Source organism: Lepidochelys kempii, chromosome 8, assembly GCF_965140265.1.
Source record: "Lepidochelys kempii isolate rLepKem1 chromosome 8, rLepKem1.hap2, whole genome shotgun sequence".
In the NCBI taxonomy this organism is placed as follows: domain Eukaryota; kingdom Metazoa; phylum Chordata; order Testudines; family Cheloniidae; genus Lepidochelys; species Lepidochelys kempii.
The window spans coordinates 105056028-105074194 of NC_133263.1; the positions used below are offsets into that span (position 1 = coordinate 105056028).

The 18167-nt window shown below is 48.4% G+C and overlaps 1 protein-coding gene across 5 annotated transcripts in view; it reads left to right on the plus strand.

Moving 5' to 3' along the window:
- Window positions 1–18167, plus strand: part of ZSWIM5 (zinc finger SWIM-type containing 5) — a 155598-nt gene that overhangs the window by 110884 nt on the left and 26547 nt on the right. For all 5 annotated transcript variants that reach the window (XM_073357896.1, XM_073357901.1, XM_073357899.1 and 2 more), the window contains exons 3-4: window positions 11571–11719; window positions 12885–13035. In XM_073357896.1, the coding sequence (XP_073213997.1) occupies window positions 11571–11719; window positions 12885–13035 (300 nt within the window). The remainder of the gene's footprint in view (window positions 1–11570; window positions 11720–12884; window positions 13036–18167) is intronic.

Consider the following 18167-nt stretch of genomic DNA (forward strand, 5'->3'; position numbering starts at 1 on the left):
CACTCACAGAAGAGGCTGCTTTTTGTAGAGTTGCGTGTATCGATCAGGTCGCCCTGGGTGGCCAGCCCCTGTGATTCACCCTCACTAATGGGCTTCGGTCTGAGCTGTAAACCCTTCAGCGCTGTGAGTCATGCGGGAGCAGCATCGTCTAGTGATTAGTGCAAGCAGCTGGGAATTAGGTGCATTCTGACTTGCTGGGTGAGCGTAGGCCCGTCACGTAACCTTGGGGAAGTTTCACTCTTGTGCCCCATTTATAAAATAGGGATGATAATGTTCACATGCCTCCCCGAGTTCCTCAGCGCATTCGGCGCAGTCAGCGTGGAGCGTCGTGTGCAGCCAGCGGTGTCTGGCAGTCCATTTGGGTGTGTTAGTATTAGGGCTTGATGTTCCTGTTACTGTAAGGGACCTGCGGTGGTTAATTTCCACATGGGGCTTAGATCTGCTCTGTGGTATGTAGTTATACTGATCTGCTTCTTTACCTGTTGTTATCCGAGATTCTAGTCAGAAGTATTGTTACTAACAAATACTAAAATGTATGTATTTGTTATTAACAATACTTCTGACTAGAATCTGGGATAATAATAGGTAAAGAAGCAGATCAATGTAACTACATACCACAGTTTTTATAATAATCAAATCCCCTCCCTAGCGGGATAGATGGGATCTCCAGCAGTCCAGGGAAGTAGCTTAACAATGACGAGCCTTGGCACGGTGAGGTTCCATCGAACCGGGGCTGCCGAAGGTGCCCCCATATCATCCCTATCAGTCACTGTCGGTCTGTTTCACTACGTCAGGCGTGGGCTTGAATGGAACCTTGCGAAGAGTCGGAGGTTCATAATGAAAGTGTTTCACCCTCTTAACCCGTCGTGTTCTTAGTCGTCTCTGGCAGTTTTAATAAGGTGACCACAGAGACTTTCATTATGAGCATTTTCCCCCCGGGGGAGTCTCGTGGGCTTGTAGTAAAGGTCAATGTGACCCCCAACGTGGCAGAAAATGGTGGGCTTGCTGTCATTAACGCTGCAGATCAAACTAGGTTTCTTGTCCTTTTTCCTTGGCAGTCTGCCTCGGGCAGTAATGGCCCTCACACAGCCGGCAGCAGCCAGGGAGAGCTGCTAAAGGGGCAGACCAAACTGGTTGTGGCCATTTCTGCTGCGGTACAAACTAAAGCTACTGGAAGTCTTCCTCTCCCCTTCAGCCCCCATGCCCACTGCTTTCCGTGTTGGGAGGGTTTCTTATCACTCTGGCAAGCTGCCTGCCCTCTTCCTCCCCATCTGGGTGAGCTGATGGACTGATTCCCAGCTCCTGAGAGCTCATGGAACTTGAATTTGTGCTTTTCACAGAGGGGACGATGGTTTTGGTTGGCGCTGTACAGAACACGAGATCATGGTTCTGCCCCAAGGCAGTCTGAGATGACAGAGGTAGGTAACAAGAAAGCAGATGCAGGAGGGAGAGCCGTTTTGTTTTGGACGGGGGGCGGGGTTCTCTAGCAGTGGTTCCTCAAGTGGAGGGATATAGCTGGTGCCACACGAGAGAAGTGTGTCTTTGAGGAGGTAACGGAGGGGGAAGGATTAGGAGAAACTTTATACTGGGCTGGGGAAGTGTGTTCCAAGTGAAAGGGGATTGCGGGAGAAGGCTGTGAAGCGTCAGGATTCATTCTCAGAGTAAAGGGGCTCAGGGACACAATAGTAGGACATGGAGGCCAGAGGGCTCGGAATAGTAGCCGTGGAACTCTGGCAACACTGGTCAGTTTTCACTACTGCAGCAAGATGAAGATGTGAGCAGCAGCAGAAGCATTGGCTGCCAGTCAGGCTGCAGACTCAGGAAGGCAGCTCTGCATGAGTTTGTTTGGTTCACGTTTGGATGCTAGCTCTGAAAAAGATTTGAGCGTCATCGTGGCTCATCCGCTGAACATGAGCACCCAGTGTCACGCTGTGACCAAAAGAGCTAATGCCATCCTGGGATGCATAAACAGGGGAATCTTGAGTAGGAGTGGAGAGGTTATTTTACCTGTCTCCATGGCACTGGTGCGACTGCTGCTGGAATCCTGTGTCTGGTTCTGGTGCCCATAGTTCATGAAGGATGTTGATAAATGGAGTAGGGTCAGAGAAGAGCCTGGAGAATGATCAAAGGACTAGAAAATCTGCCTTCTAGCAATAGACGCAAAGAGCTCAATCTACTAGCTTCACAAAGAGAAAGGTAAGGGGAGACTTGATAATAGTCTCTAAGTACTTACATGGTGAACAAATATTTAATAACAGGCTCTTCAGTGTAGCCGGGAAAGGTCTAACACCGACCCAATGGCTGGAAGTTGAAGCTAGACAAATTCAGTCTGGAAATAAGGCATCGGTTTTTAATGATGAGTGTAATTAACCGTTGGAACAATTTACCAAGGATCAAGGTGGATTCTCCATCCATGACGATTTTTCAGTCAAGACTGGATGCTTTTCTAAAAGCTCTGCTCTAGGAATTATTGTGGGGCAATTTTCTGGCCTGTGTTATACAGGGAGTCAGACTAGATCATCACCGTGGTCCCTGCTGGCCTTGGAATCTACGTATCTATAAGCACCTCAGTGTATTTAGACTGAAAGAGCAGGTCTGGTTCTTCAAGCCCTGCCAGAAAGTTGGGGTTTGGATCAGCACTTGTTAGTCGGGGGGAAAAATAGGGGAGGAGCTCGATGGCATAAACAGATCTTTCTCATTCCAGCTTCCCCCCTCGCAGCTCTGACCACATCAGCCCTTGGTCAGATCCCTTCCATTGCCTTTTGCATGAAGCTTAAGCTTCTCATCCTGACCTTCAAGCCTCTGTCCCATGTCACTAGTCTTCGGGCTAGAAGGCAGAGGGCGAATGTTTCAAGCCACACCTGGTGTTGGTCTAGTTGGCAACATTGCCCCTGCAGAGCCAGGCCCTAGGAGAGGGGCGGTATGGGGCACGCCTCTCCCTGGAGCATTCCATTTACACATATCTGTCTCTCGAGGGGTCTGTCAGTTCGGCTCTGGGTTAGCCTGTGGGGTGGTGAAACCCTCCCTCTTCCTTCAGTTAATGGATGTAGCGTGTTCCTAGTCATGTAGCTAAGCGATGGCATCTGCAGTGGTGGGATGCAGTTCTTGTAGCCCACCCTGAGCCTAGTCCGCAGGCATTCATCCACAATGCGTGTCATCGTCTGTGTCAAGCCGCAGCTGCACCAAGGGCTGTCACGAAGGCCCCAGAGACACTAGTTGGCTGCACAGAGACCTTGCCTGGTCCAGAACCTGTTCAACAGGGGCCGTGGGCAATGGGGCAGGTCAAAACCAGGTGGGCAGATTTTGAGGCCAGCGGCGAGGGACTGACTGGGGATAACAGATCCATTCCTCTCGCCAGAGCATTTTCCGCCCTAACATCCTGGCATGGCGGACGAGACCATAATGGGCAACGTGACGGCAAACGTGCAGCTGGTGGTTTAAAAAGGTCACTGTGCAGCCGCAGGCTTGGATGGGCGCGTATGTTCTCCAGTAGCTTGCCAGTGGCGACCTCTCGCCTGATGTGAGGTGGAGCCATATTGCTCAGAACTGGGAGCCATGGGAGTGGAGTCGGACGCAGGGTGCTGGAGATGATGTGCATGGTGGCACGTAACTGCGTGCATGAGCTGTGTGGGTTTGGGGGCAGTTACCCATCCTGTTTAAACATGGTTCCAGCTAACACAGCTAGAGCAGCTGCACCATCAATTATTTTGCTATTTCTGGTAGGAGGGGAGCTTCCCAGACTACTGCTATGACCTGATTCAGTTTCAGTTACCGTATTCGATTTGTATGCTGGGTCACTTGTCTAAATCCTCAGACTTCCTTAGCAAACCTCATATGATCTCCTTTAGTTTAAAAAGAGAGAGAGGAGGTTTGAGAGACCCATCAAAAGACACGACCCTTCATGTCTTCACTTCTCTGCTATTTTTATCTCTAGTTATAGGTCATTTGCTTTCCTGGTGCCTGTTCTTCCCCTGGAGTTTTTGTCTGGGTGGCTTTCGTTCGCTTCTGTTTTCTCTCCAAACGTCAGAGAAACAGCCCAGCGGCTTTCCGTAAGGCCCCATGTGCAATCCTAAGACATTCCTCAGGGGCTTTGCGGCTGGCTTTGAGATCTGCTTCAGGATTTCTTCCTGAGCTGTCAGGTCCTAGGGCAAGGGCCTCAAGACACTTTTGACCTCCCACAAAGCTTCCAGTCAGTCCGTGGGAGGCTGGCTGGGAAGCCCCGAAGCAGAAGTCCTGAGCACCCGAGGTAGAAGCCGAGACTCAGACTATGTCTCAGTGCAGATCTACCAGCAGCAGCCTTGTGGTTCTGTTTGGCTCCTCATGGCTGGAGAAGGTGCTGCCTTCCTAGCCTTTGTTTGTTTTTGCTCCATTTCCAGCTTTTTTTTTTAAAAAAAAAATCTTTTCCTTCTCTTTTTACCCAGTTTTTTTTATTTGCCTCTTCCCCCTCCATCCCCTTTTTTTTATTACTTGCCTATTAAATCTCTCCCATCCCAAGTACCGATGTGGCCCAGGGCATCTCTCCCACACAGGCACAGCCAGATGCCAATCTCATTCAAACAGCAGCTCCGTCTCCTTATGATGTGCCATAACTGTTTAGTTGCAAGCTTGTGACTTTTGCAAAGAGAAGGAAGGAGGGGAAGGGCTGAGGTCTGCTGCAGTCCTTTGCATTCTGCAAAACACTCTGACCAGGCAGCTGGAGCAACAGGGGCCGCAGCATGTGGCTTTGAGATACTACAACGATGAGGAATGTTTAAATCCCTAGACAAATACATTTGAAAGCAGGGAGTTGGGAGAGGAAACCAGCCTGGAAACCCAGTGGATCATCAGATGTTCCAGAAGCGACGACAGTGAGCCCCAGGACAGCATGATCTCTGATCCATACCTAGATCTACTCTCTGAACCTCCATGATACCATGTTTTCTGCTTTATGCCCTTTATTCCTCCCCTGCCCGTTCCTCTCCTGGCCCAAGCAACCCCTTTCTCACGTTTCTTTTTGTGACAGCTTCTGCATTTGGTTAACTTCTGCATTTGGTTAGTGAACATGCTTCCTGGGCAGGCACATTGCTGTGGAACTAGGCAGGGGTTATCCGCCTTTCTTTCACACCTCTGACCCTCTTTGGGTGAAGGACTCCCTGCCACCTGCAGCCAGTCAGAGAGCATTGCGGGTGGCAGGCACAACCTCAGAGGAACGCCTTAAGAATCACATTAGGAAGCACCCATTGGAGAACTTGGCCATGCTCAAGCACTTGGGGTATCGAGACGAGGGCCCTGTGGCCATTGGAGATGAGCCAGGAAATGTTGGAATATTCACTGGCGCTCTGCTTTTCTCCCGTCCACCTGCCATGTGAATGACTCTCTTCCCTGTAATCATGTGAACAGAGCTAGGTTCCAGCTGTGCTCCACAGCCAAACACCGTGGAAATTTGGCCACTTATGTTCCGAGGCGGAATTGGGTTTTCTTTATATTTGGCAACTGATTTCTTAGCCATTTATTTCATCTTCTCTTTAACCAGTTTGAAAGGTTTGATTCTCTAGTTTAGCTTTGTTTCCCATAAAGAGACCTCTGTACGTGGAGGGAAATTCTTAAGCGTTGAGACTGGAGGAATGGATGGGACTGTTCGGCTGGCACTAAGTGGACCAATTTCATGTGCAACTGTACTTCCGAAATCTGTGTGATGGGTTTGCACCCTTTCCATGTGTGGTGGTGGTTCCTTAAATCTTGATCTTGTAGGAAATCTGTCAAGCGTATCTGAAAACAGGGTTTTTAGAACAGGAATTTTGCTATAGTATCTAAGCAGCATTTTAAGCAGACTCGAGACCTACTTTCCATGCTGTTCCCTGCTAACTTGGAGGCCGGACACAAAACCACCCTTCAGTTTTACTTATGTCACCACATTCTACTGGCTAGGTTACCGCAGTGTTAAAATTGGCAATATACAATTGAGTGTTTCTATCATTAATATTTAAACATCTCACAAATCCCGTTATTTACTCTTAAATGTTTGTCTATTTCCCCAGTGTAATTGGTAAGACGTTATCTGCTCTTCCGGGTCGTCTGTGTAGGAGTCTGATATTACAAACATCCTCTATGAATCTTTTATATTAATGCAAAATAAATTCACAAGTAATAACTAGATATTTGTTTTGAAGTGCAGGAAGTATGTTACTATTCAACCGAAATCTAAAAATTGGATGTGAAAACTGGGTGACTCGTTATGGTGAAGGGGGACAACGTTACATACAAAATACACTCACCTGCTTCTTTCTTGCCATCAGGTTTTTGTTTACTTGTAGCAGTGACCATTATAACCGATCGCCGGATGGAAATCATGGCCGTGCTATTCGTGACCCCCGGATCATTCCAGTTTTGCATATTTTTAAACAATCCTCTTGTTCTTTACTCTTGGGTTTAAACTTTTTCAGAGGCGCTGAGTGTCCACAGCTCCCAGCGATGTCACTTACCACTCATCACCATACCTCGCACATCTATACAGCCCTTTGATGTAAAGAGCCATATCAGAACTATGTATTATTATTATTTAAATTTGCAAAGGAGATCAGTATCACCCCCATTTTGCAGGCATTGAAGTGAAGTGACTTGCCCAAGGTCAGCCAGCAAGCCAGTGGCAGAGCCCGGCATGGAACCCAGGTCTCCTGAGTCCCAATCTAATGTCTGTTCCTTTAGTCCACACTGTTTCCCTAGGAACATGGGAATTGTCAGACTAGATCGGACCCAAAGTCCGGGATACTGTCTCCAACAGTGGCCAGTGCCAAATGCTTCAGAGAACAGTATAGGAATGCCACAGTAGGCTGATGTGGGTACTCTGCTCCCTAAGTAGGTCTCTTCCTAATCCCTTGTTTTAGGTCCTGAAGTATGAGTTTTTATATCCTTCAACACTTTTTTTGGTTAGCATTATCTATTGCAACTCTGGATATAATATGAACATCCAATCTGTCTTTGATCTTGCTAAATACTTGGCCTCATTGACTTCCTCTGGCAATGAATTCCACAGTTTAATTGTACATCATATGAAAAAATATTTGCCTTTATCAATTTTAAGTCTGTCACCTTTCCGTTTCCTTGATCGCCCCCTTGTTCTTGTGTTAGGAGACATCGGGTATGTCTACATTGGGATAAAAGCCCTGTGGCTGGCCCGGGTCAGCTGACTTGGGCTCGTGGGGCTAAATGTAAACATTCAGGCTCAAGGTGGGACCATCCACCCTTGCAGGGTCCTAGAGCTTGGGCTCCAGCCTAAGCCCAAACATCTAAACAGCAATTTTTCAGCCCCCGATCCTGAGCCTCGTGAGCCCAAGCCAACTGACCGAGGCTAGCTGCGGATTTTTTATCCCCATGTAGACATACCCGTTAAGAGCAATGAGTGCTCAGAACATTACAAACCAGGTCATGAGAGGAAGGTACGGTCCAGTGGTTAGACATGGGAGACCCAGGTTCAGGTCCGTGCTCTGCCTCAGACTTCTTGGATGACCTTGAGCAAGTCACTTGGTCTCTCTGTGTGTCTGTGAAATGGGATAGCGGCAATTTTCCACCTCTGTCCAGGGGTGGTGTTTGGATTAATACATTGTAGGCGGGAGGTGCTCAGGTACTGTGGTGATGGAGTCCAGAAAAGTGCCTAAGATAGTCAGATTGGTCAGAGGTCCCTGGGGCTCTGGGTAATCACACTAATCTCTCTCTCTCTCTGTTTCATTAGTGTGGAAGAGGAGCTAGCCAGGAACACAGACAAAAGATTTTTAAACTCCAGCCAAAAGGGTCTCAGTCCCTTGGGCCTATTCCTTCAACCAAAGTTGTAGGGTTGGGCCATTGGTGTCGGTGGAATCAGGATCAGCCTTTTGTCTCCAGTTTAACATCAGGAGCACCACATGGATGCCTTTGGACTTAACCAGTGTCTGTTCATTTCCTTCCTGCTGTTTTAAATTCTGCCCCAATGATTTTGTCCCATTGATTATAAATTATGCTGCTTAGGAAATAGCAATCAGTGTCTTCCTTTGGTAAGGTACAGTGTATTCCTAGGGCTTGGCTGGAAAGTCCCGCACACATTGATTGCTAGCAAGAATTAAAGGAGGTTTTTAAAAGGGTGTATAAAAGACAAGTAATTACATCTATAAGTAGGGGTATAAGTAGGGGCATAGCGAGCAGATCGAGGGACGTGATCGTTCCCCTCTATTCGACATTGGTGAGGCCTCATCTGGAGTACTGTGTCCAGTTTTGGGCCCCACACTTCAAGAAGGATGTGGATAAATTGGAGAGAGTCCAGCGAAGGGCAACAAAAATGATTAGGGGACTGGAACACATGAGTTATGAGGAGAGGCTGAGGGAGCTGGGATTGTTTAGCCTGCAGAAGAGAAGAATGAGGGGGGATTTGATAGCTGCTTTCAACTACCTGAAAGGGGGTTCCAAAGAGGATGGCTCTAGACTGTTCTCAATGGTAGCAGATGACAGAACGAGGAGTAATGGTCTCAAGTTGCAGTGGGGGAGGTTTAGATTGGATATTAGGAAAAACTTTTTCACTAAGAGGGTGGTGAAACACTGGAACGCGTTACCTAGGGAGGTGGTAGAATCTCCTTCCTTAGAGGTTTTTAAGGTCAGGCTTGACAAAGCCCTGGCTGGGATGATTTAACTGGGAATTGGTCCTGCTTTGAGCAGGGGGTTGGACTAGATGAACTTCTGGGGTCCCTTCCAACCCTGATATTCTATGATTCTATGATCTTATTGGGTCAAATGTGTTCGGTATCTCATCCGACAGGTGGCAGAGTGGCTTAGTTTTGTTGCCATCTCCTCAGACGCAGTTATCGGGCTCCACCAGAAGTATTAGAATTGGACTTTAGAGGGGTTGTTTTCGATCCGTTGACGTAGCAACATGGATTGTAACTCTCTGTGGCCCAGCTACGGCCAGCCTGTCGGGACAGTAGAGATGTGCTTTCCTGGCCCCATTCCTGCAGAGCGGAGAATATGTCATACAGCTTTAATTGGAAACATTTTAGCCATTGCTTTCCCTCTGCTGCCCGTGCGGTGTCCTGCTGTTCCAACGCTGACCTCCTTGCTCACTCCAGAGTGATGATAAGCACGAGAGCAGTAGGGTAAAGTTCAGCGGAGCATGCTCCAGGCACACTGATTTTTTATTGTCACCATTTTTCGCTGAGGAATTTCTATTGAGCCCTTTTGCTCTACGGAACCAAAACAGTCTCGCCCAGGGAGTCGGAGTGTTTTGTTATCTAATGTCAAGCATCCAGATGCAGAGATGCTGATAATTTTTACAAAGTAGCGGCATTGTTCGGCTGCTCACAAAGCTGCCTTTGAAGAATATGAAAGGTTTTAAAATACTCTATATTTTTGGTTAGTGCAAATCGACAGCAGCACCGAGATGCAAAATGTTTTTTAATTTATCAGGAGGGCTGCACAGCTGAGTGCTTCGGAATAAATATTGCTTTGTGCTCGACAGACACAAACTGTGTTTTATCTAGTGGCTTGTGAGGAAAAAAAAATCCTGTCAACTGGGTTTTTCATCTCTAAGCTTGGCTCCTTTTGACTTTGCAAGGAATGTCTTGGAAGCTGCCGTATTCGGGTATCTTCCATGCAGACTGTGCTAGGCATATCGGCTAGGCTGCCAGCTGCTGTTCGACACCAGCTCACTGCCTGTAGCCTAGTTAGTGTGAGCCTACGTCACTACCGGGCAAACTAGTTGAAACAATAGTAAAGAATAAAATTGTCAGACACATAGAAGAACATAAATTGTTGGGCAAAAGTCAACATGGTTTCTGTAAAGGGAGATTGAGTCTTACTAATCGATTAGGGTTTTTTTAAGGGGGTCAACAAACCTTTAGACAAGGGGGATCCAGTGGACATAGTGTACTTAGATTTCCAGAAAGCCTTCGTTGACAAGGTCCCTCACCAAAGGCTCTTATGTAAATTAAGTTGTCATGGGATAAGAGGGAAGATCCTTTCATGGATTGAGAACTGGTTAAAAGACAGGGTACAAAGGGTAGGAATAAATGGTAAATTTTCAGAATGGAGAGGGTAACTAGTGGTGTTCCTCCAGGGTCAGTCCTAAGACCAGTCCTATTCAACTTATTCATAAATGATCTGGAGAAAGGGGTGAACAGTGAGGTGGCAAAGTTTGCAGACGATACTAAACTGCTCAAGATAGTTATTTACTCGTTCCCATAATATAAGAATTAGGGGCCACTAAATGAAATTAATGGGTAGCAGGTTTAAAACAAATCAAAGGAAGTTCTTCTTCACACAGTGCATAGTCAACCTGTGGAACTTCTTGCCTGAGGAGGTTGTGAAGGCTAGGACTATAACAGGGTTTAAAAGACAACTGGATAAATTCATGGAGTTTAAGTCCATTAATGGCTATTAGCCAGGATGGGTAAGGAATGGTGTCCCTAGCCTCTGTTTGTCAGAGGGTGGAGATGGATGGCAGGAGAGAGATCGCTTGATCATTATCTGTTAGGTTCACTCCCTCTGGGGCACCTGGCATTGGCCACTGTCGGTAGACAGGATACTGGGCTGGATGGACCTTTGGTTTGACCCAGTAAGGGCAGTCTTATGTCCTTAAGGGACATTCATTGATTGTGGGTATGAATGTACCAAAACAGATAGAAGAATTTGAAATACAAAAAGGAGAACGAGAGAGGTGTGAAGGGAAAACCAGATCCTTCTCTTTCTTTCTCTAAGATGCTACTATTTTTCCCTTTGAAATAACCTGATTCAGCTGTAAGAAAATATGGCTCGACCCCCGCAAACCTCGCTCACACAAGCAGATCTGCTAAAGTCATTGGGGCCACGCGTGAGAGTGAGGACTGCTTGTCTGAGGAAGGTTTGCAACAATCGGGGCAAACAGAAATCTACAAACACTAGGAAGAGCCAGAGGAAAACCTCAGTTGTCTGCTGTAGTGACATTGTCCGCATTCTCTTTGTATTTAAAAGAAACCAGACTCACTCCTTATCTTGTCTTTAACCTTGCTTGGCAGAGGAGCATGGGGGGCAAGTTGCGTTCATTTTATCCCTTTCCACCACCGGTTTGGTTTGTTATCTTGGGCCCTGATCCTGCCAGTGGATCCACACAGAACGCCTCCTGGCCCAGGACTCACTTGAATATAATTGCAAAATGAGGGCGTTGAAGTGTGAATTAAACCCTAAGATGGCTAACCCCGAACATTCCCAAATCCTTTGACTTCTCCCATGGGGTCTCTTCTCACCTTTCACTCACTTTGAACAACATAAATTTGATGCACTGGGGAGTTCACTTCCACTCCTAGTCGGTGATCTATTTGCATCCCCTGGCCTAGGTTGGTGACAGAAAAGGCCATCACAAGCATTCGCTGACAACTACAAAACGAATCATGAAAAGCTCTTGGTGGTGGTAGGCCTGTAGGGGGCTTGATGCTCGCTTCTCTCTCTTTGTTAACGAACGCCACGTTTTAGGCCTCACGCCGGCAGGCAGCGTCTCCTGTAAGTCGTTGCACCTCTTCCACGGGGGAAGCGTGCGAGGGGAGATCGCCCAGGTCTAGCATCTGCAGCTGTAAACGTGATCGCCTCCCTTTCCACAGGTGCACCGGACCCCACCGCTGGGGCCAGCATCAACGATGAAAACTGCTGGCATTTGGACGAGGAGCAAGTGCGAGAACAAGTGAAGCTGTTCCTGTCTCAGGGAGGGTACTACGGCTCTGGGAAGCAGCTCAACTCCATGTTCGCCAAGGTGAGCTGTGGGTTACTCTGTTCCTTGTGAAATTCTCTGATGCTTGTCCCCACGTGAGGCTTCTCCACCTCCACCCTGCAGGCAGCCGGCTTCCCGCTGTGCCTCACCCTGCACTCAGCTGGGAATCGTTGCGCGGGGGGTTGGACTTTCAAAGGCACAGCTCCCTTCTACAGATTGACCCTCTATTGACACAGCATGTTGCCGTCCAGCGTCACCCTGTACTGTCCGTCCCACGCCATGATCTCCGCACTAGGCTGCCCGGCTCAATGAGGTGGCTTCCTCCTTGCTCCCAGGCCCCTGCCAGCGCGGGATGTGGGAGGGCTGCCAAGCTGTGCGTCCAGGAGCAACACAAGTGAGCGCTTGTGGATGGTTGTGTGTGCTTGCAAAGGCAGGTTGCCCTGTTAGCTCAGCTCCCATCATTCAGTGTCGCCTCAAGCTCTTTAATGAGTCAGATCCTAATAAAACAGCAGTTCTGTAGCCTGGGATGGACGTGCCAGCTCAGACGGTTCTGAGGGCTGGGCTTGTCCGAGCCCTTCGAAAGAATCTTGGTAAGTTACTGTCCCTCTAATAGCCTGGATGGGCGACCCCGAGTTGCCTAGAGCAGTGGGTCTCAATCAGGGGTACGCGGACTCCTGGGGGTGCACAGATCAACTCATCTAGATACTTGCCTAGTTTTACAACAGGCCTAATAAAAAGCACTAGCGAAGTCCGTACAAACTACAATTTCATACAGACACTGATTTGTTTATACTGCTCCATAGACTACACACTGAAATGTAAGTACAATATTTCTATTCCAATTGATTTATAGTATAATTATATTGTAAAAATGAGGAAGTCAGCAGTTTTTCAGGAACAGTGTATTGTGACACTTCTGTATTTTTATGTTGGATTTTGTAAGCAAGTCATTTTTAAGCGAGGCGAAACTTCAGGTTCACAAGACATCAGGCTTCTGAAAGGGGGACGTGGTCTGGAAAGGTTGAGAGCCACTGGCCTAGAGGTAGCTAAGCATCCTGCTATGCTGCTGGCTAATGTGATCCGGTTGAGATGGAGCGTGTCTACGAAGAGCCTGGACGTGTTTTTAAAAACCTTCTCCTCTCCAGCTTCCCCCTCCCATCTCTAATTTTAGGATTTCTCTTGACCTCTTCCTCCCTCCCCGCTTCAGGTCCGTGAGATGCTGCGCATGAGAGATTCCAATGGAGCCAGGATGCTGACGTTAATAACAGAGCAGTTCATGGCAGATCCCCGGCTCTCCCTCTGGAGGCAGCAGGGAACGGGCATGACGGACAAATGCAGGCAGCTCTGGGATGAGCTGGGTAAGTTTCCCATCTTGCAAGGAAGAGCAGGGCTGCCAGTTTGTCAGATCACTTGTGCTGGGAAGGGCAGGAAAGAGCTCATCTTAGCAGAGCAGCCTGAAAGACCATAAGTACCCAGCACTTTGACTCTGCACAGCTGGCTCCCACAGCTGCAGAAGTCTAGACAGGTGCATAGGCAGTAGGGGGAAGGGTCAGTTTTGTAGCAATCGAGCAGATTGATATTAATTTCTTTTTCCTTCTGATTTAGCTTCTCAGCTTCAGAAATAACCAACCAGCCCACCCCTTCTCTACCCGGGAGATGGAAGCGGTGTGCGCACAGATGGACTGCTAGGCTGCAGGTCACTGTGTTGACAGCAGCTTGGCTAAATGTCCGCCGAGGGAAGTCAGTGAGCTGCAAGTCCTAGAGGCTGCTGTGGGAACAACTTGGCTTGTGGCTTAGCAGTGGGAGTAGGGAAGGAAGTTTGGCTGGCTGGCTAGAAATCTCTGAGTAGACTTTGATTTGGGGCTGGCAGCTTTGGCAGGGGGTGTCATGTCCCTCTCCCTCTAGCCGTCTGCCTGTTGGATCTCTTTGCTTAGCCTTTGGCAGAGAAACCCATTCAAAGGTTCACGCGGTGGCTGAGGTCAAAGGAGCTTTGGGGGGGTCCACTCCATTTGTTGCCATGGGCTGGAAATAGTGTTACTCACTAACTCTAATCTGCAAGGAGAGAGGAGGCTTCCTCAGCTTTGTCCAGGGGAGCAAAACTTTTACCCATGACAGGCAGTGGGGACAGATCACCAGTGGGTGCGGGAGGGAGTGACGTGGGGTTAACCAGGGTGACTCGCTGCCAGCTGCTCACAGCAGGAGGGAGCCTCGTCTGTGTTCACGGGGGTGGGAGGGATTGTCCCCAAGCTGCGGGCTACACATGTGCTCCGCTCCGGGGGCTGTTGCAAGCCCCCGCCCTTTCCCACAGCAAGCGAGCTGTTTACACCCCTGACTTTGTTACACTCGAGTGCCCAGTCCCTTGTCTTTTGGACAGCTGCAGATCCGTGGAAGCAGAGCACTCCCATTTACCAGCTTCTCTCTCCTTAGCACCAGGCACTTAGACGGGTCCACACGAAAACCAAATCGCAGTTTGTTTAACAAAGCTTGAGTTCCAGATCCAAATAAAAGCAAGTGGAAGGAATTGGTTACAAGTGAAGGAAAAACCTAAGTTGCACTCTAGAGCCTGTACAAGTTACTTTCCTATCTGATAAAGTATTTGTCCCCCGTGATCAGTCCTCCCAGGGCTGGTCAGTCACAGAGGCGACATTCTGCTGGAGGTGAAGCAGGCGGTTGTGATTCATCCCAGGCACCTTGGATAACCTTGACAAGCATCACCAAGGGTAACAAAGGTGGCACCTGTCTTTTCAAAGAGGTGCTGCCGTGATCCTGGCAGATCAACTGGCCTGAAGCAGTGATTGAAGTGGAAGAAGACACCCAGCCGAATGTGATGTACTGGGGACAAACAGCCCGATTTCCGGGAAGGAAAACCCTGCTGCTCTGATTGAGAATTCTGACCATGTCAGCAAAAGAGGGGGTAAAAGAGAATCTGCCGGCAGCTATTAGGCTTTTCAAAGGGTCTTTAACGTAGGCCAGCATGGAGCTTCGTGAGGAAACTTAACTAGTTACAAGGTGAAGTGTGAAGTTCTCTGGGGATTCCTCGGATGATTAGTGGTGAAGCAGCAACTGAGATCAGGGTCCTATTGTGGAAGGTGCTGCCCAAGCACAAAGTTCCCGCCCTCAAGAGCTGTCAAGCTAACTAGGCAAGACACCCCTCAGGGTGGGAGAGGTAGGGGTGGCAGAGGGTACATCTGCACTGCACAGAAAAACCGGGGCACCGGGTCTCAGAGCCCAGGACAATTGACATGGCTCGAGGGGCTGGGGCTGCTGGGCTAAAATTAGCAAGGTAGACATCCCCGCCTGGGCTCTGAACCCTGGCGAGGAGGGAAAGTCTCGGAGTCTGGGCTCCAGCCCAAGCAGGAACATCTACGCTGCTATTTTTAGTTCCACAGCCCCAGCCCAGGTCAATCGAGACTCGGTGCTGCTGGTTTTTCTTTGCAATGTAGACATACGCACAGGGAGGGGAAGGGTCTTGCCCAGAGTCACCCAGCCAGGTCACTTGGCCAGGAATTGGTCTCCTGAGTCCTAGTTGAGTGTCCAAGCCACCGGACTGCAGCTTTGTAGACTAGTGAAGAGTCAGAAAATAGAGTTGAACTAAACGGTCCATTTTCAGCATGGCAGAGGGCTAGTAGTAGCGGGGTGCCCCAGCATGGTCGGGGGGGCCTGGCAGTGTGGTATTTATTAGTGCTCTGGGAAGGAGGTGAGCACGTTTGCAGATGACACAATGACTGAGGCTAGCCAAAACGAGAGAAGCAGCTGAGGAACATCAGAGAGACCCACCAAGGCTAGATCGGTGCGATAATAGCTGAAATACAATGCCAGCAAATGCAAGGGAATGCACATTGGAAAGAAACGTTTGAATGACTCCTACACATTGCTGGATTCTCACCTGGAAAAATCCAGGCATCTTTGGGGATGGCTCAGTGGGTGCTCAGTGGTCAAAAAGGCATACAACCGGACAGGAAAAAGAAACTTTGGAATCAAACTGAATACAGCAAATATTATAATGGTATTCTATAAATCCATGGTATAGCCTCCCCTGGAATACTGTCTTCAGACAGAGTCACCTTTCAAAAGAAGACAGTGGAAATAGTGGGTGTTCAGAGATTGGTGATGAAAATTATTAGCGATGTGGAGAGACTTCTGTCTGGCTTAGCGAAGGGAGGAATGAGAGGAGACATGATGGAGATGTACCAAATAGTGGATGGTTTGTAAATCGGGCACTGCTCTTTACTCATTCTCCTAATACAAGAGCCAGGGGATATACAGGGAAATCTGAAAGATAACAAATTGTAAGCTGATAAAAGGAAATGTGTATTTGTTTTTATGCAATGCAGTTAATCTGTGGAACCCACTGCTGCAAGATATGATTGAGACCCAGAGTGTAGTGAGATTAAGATTAGGGTTTGCTGTATGTGAGACAGTGGTGAAAACACTTGGGTCCTGTCTATACTTGTGCTTACACCAGTGTTAGCACCAGTGCAATTCTCCCTGTGGTAGAGAATGACACACCTGCAACATAAAGCCATAAGACGTAATAAGGGGGCAGCCCTGTACCTGTCTGATTAAATAAACTGGACTACTCATCACCTGGCTTTGTGGTATGAAAGAGAAAGCAGGCCCTTTAAAAATAATGTTTTTGGACACACTTAATAACGAATAATTATTTGTACAAACCTTGTTTACGACTGGAAAAAGACCAGCCTTAAACTAGATTGTGGATTTATACTGGGTGAAAAGTGAAGGGCTTGGCTGGATTTCGTAGTTTAAATACCCCTCAAAGGCATAATTTTTACTTATATCTAGCTTGCAAACTGAGCCTGATTTAAAGTGGTGGGCTCCGAGCCAGAGGAAAGACCCGATCTGGGGTTAGTCTGAGAGCTGTGTCGCTCTGGAGGGTTTGCAACAATACATTAGTATTTGAGATTAAATCCCCATCATGAGAAATAGCAAACAGCTGAACTGTAGCCTGACCTTAATCTGCCTGGAGATGGGTTTATTCATCCACCCCCCACCCCACCCCGTTTGTTTACAATAGGGCATTTCCCCGGGTCTGGGAGGGGAGGGGGTGTTGTAGGAAATTGGAGAAGTTCTTTGATTCTTTGCAAACTAAGCTCTAGAACGTCCATCCGTGTGTCCTTTTCAGGGAGGTGACCAGAGAGATTTAGGGCTGGAGGAAGCTCTAATAGCCTCCTTCCTCCCATCACCCAGCTGAAATCATGGTCTAGGGGCTCAGTGTAACCATGCTAGGCACATTTCCTTATCGTTCAAATGGAGGGTTATGTAGCAGTAGAGTGGACAATGTAACTAAATGCAAATCAGCATCTCTGTGGGAGAAGGGGATATGTAGACTAAAACCCAGCCCGCTAAACCCAAGCTCCGGGAATGGTCTTGTCGGCTGATGTCAATTGACCGAAGGGGAGGTAAAACCTTTTTCCATTTCCCAGACCGAAGGGGAGGTAAAACCTTTTTCCATTTCCCAGATAACTTCCTGTCGGATTCATCCCAGTCTATCAAGTGACACATTCGCTTAGCACAACCTGCAGGGTCCTCACACCACTGCAAACGGAGAACTCTAGGCGAGTGGAGGTTCTGGAGTGAGGGATCAGAGTTAAAATATCTCCCAACGGTCCCACAAACTACCCTGCAAAGCAGCGAGGACTCCCAACACCTCAGACTCGTGGATTAGTTTGAGCCAAGACCCAGGGGGTGTCACACTGCAGTGTAGACACTTCCTACATTGATGGAAAGGATTTTTCCACTGATGTAACTAGTCTCCAAACTCAGGCAGACTCATAAGAACTTAATCATGTCCACACTGGGTCAGACCAACCTGGGGCGTTGGGGAGCTCTTTGCATCACACTCATCTAGCCCAGCAGCCTGTCTCTGACAGTGGCCAGCACCAAGGAATGAACAGAACAGGGCGATTTCCAGTGATCCATCCAGTTCCAGCCTCTGGCAGTCGGAGGTTTAGGGACACCCAGAGCATGGGGGTGGGGCCCTGACCACCTTGGCTAATAGCCATTGATGGACCTGTCCTCCATGAACGTATCTCATTCTTTTTTGAGCCCAGTGATACTTTTGGCCTTCACAGCATCCCCTGGCAACGAGTCGAGCAGCTTGAACCAGAGACCTAATTGACCTAAAGACTCGATTCAAAGCCTGGGGGTCCGGTTTGTAAAGTTGCAGATCAGTCACAGCTCCTATTTGATTTCAGCGTTTGCAGGGGCTGCCCAGCGCCATTTGCAGGCCCGCTGAGTTACCAATGTTTTCAGCCCGAGAATTAGTTCCCATTTGTTCTTCATGAGATGCGTAGCTTAGAGACATGGCTCCTTCCTCTTTGGGCAGCCGTTGAGTGCAACCTCCATCCAGAGCCATGGTGTCAAATCATAGAATATCAGGGTTGGAAGGAGCCTCAGGAGGTCGTCTAGTCCAACCCCCTGCTCAGAGCAGGAGCTATCCCCAATTTTTGGCCCAGATCAAGGATTGAAC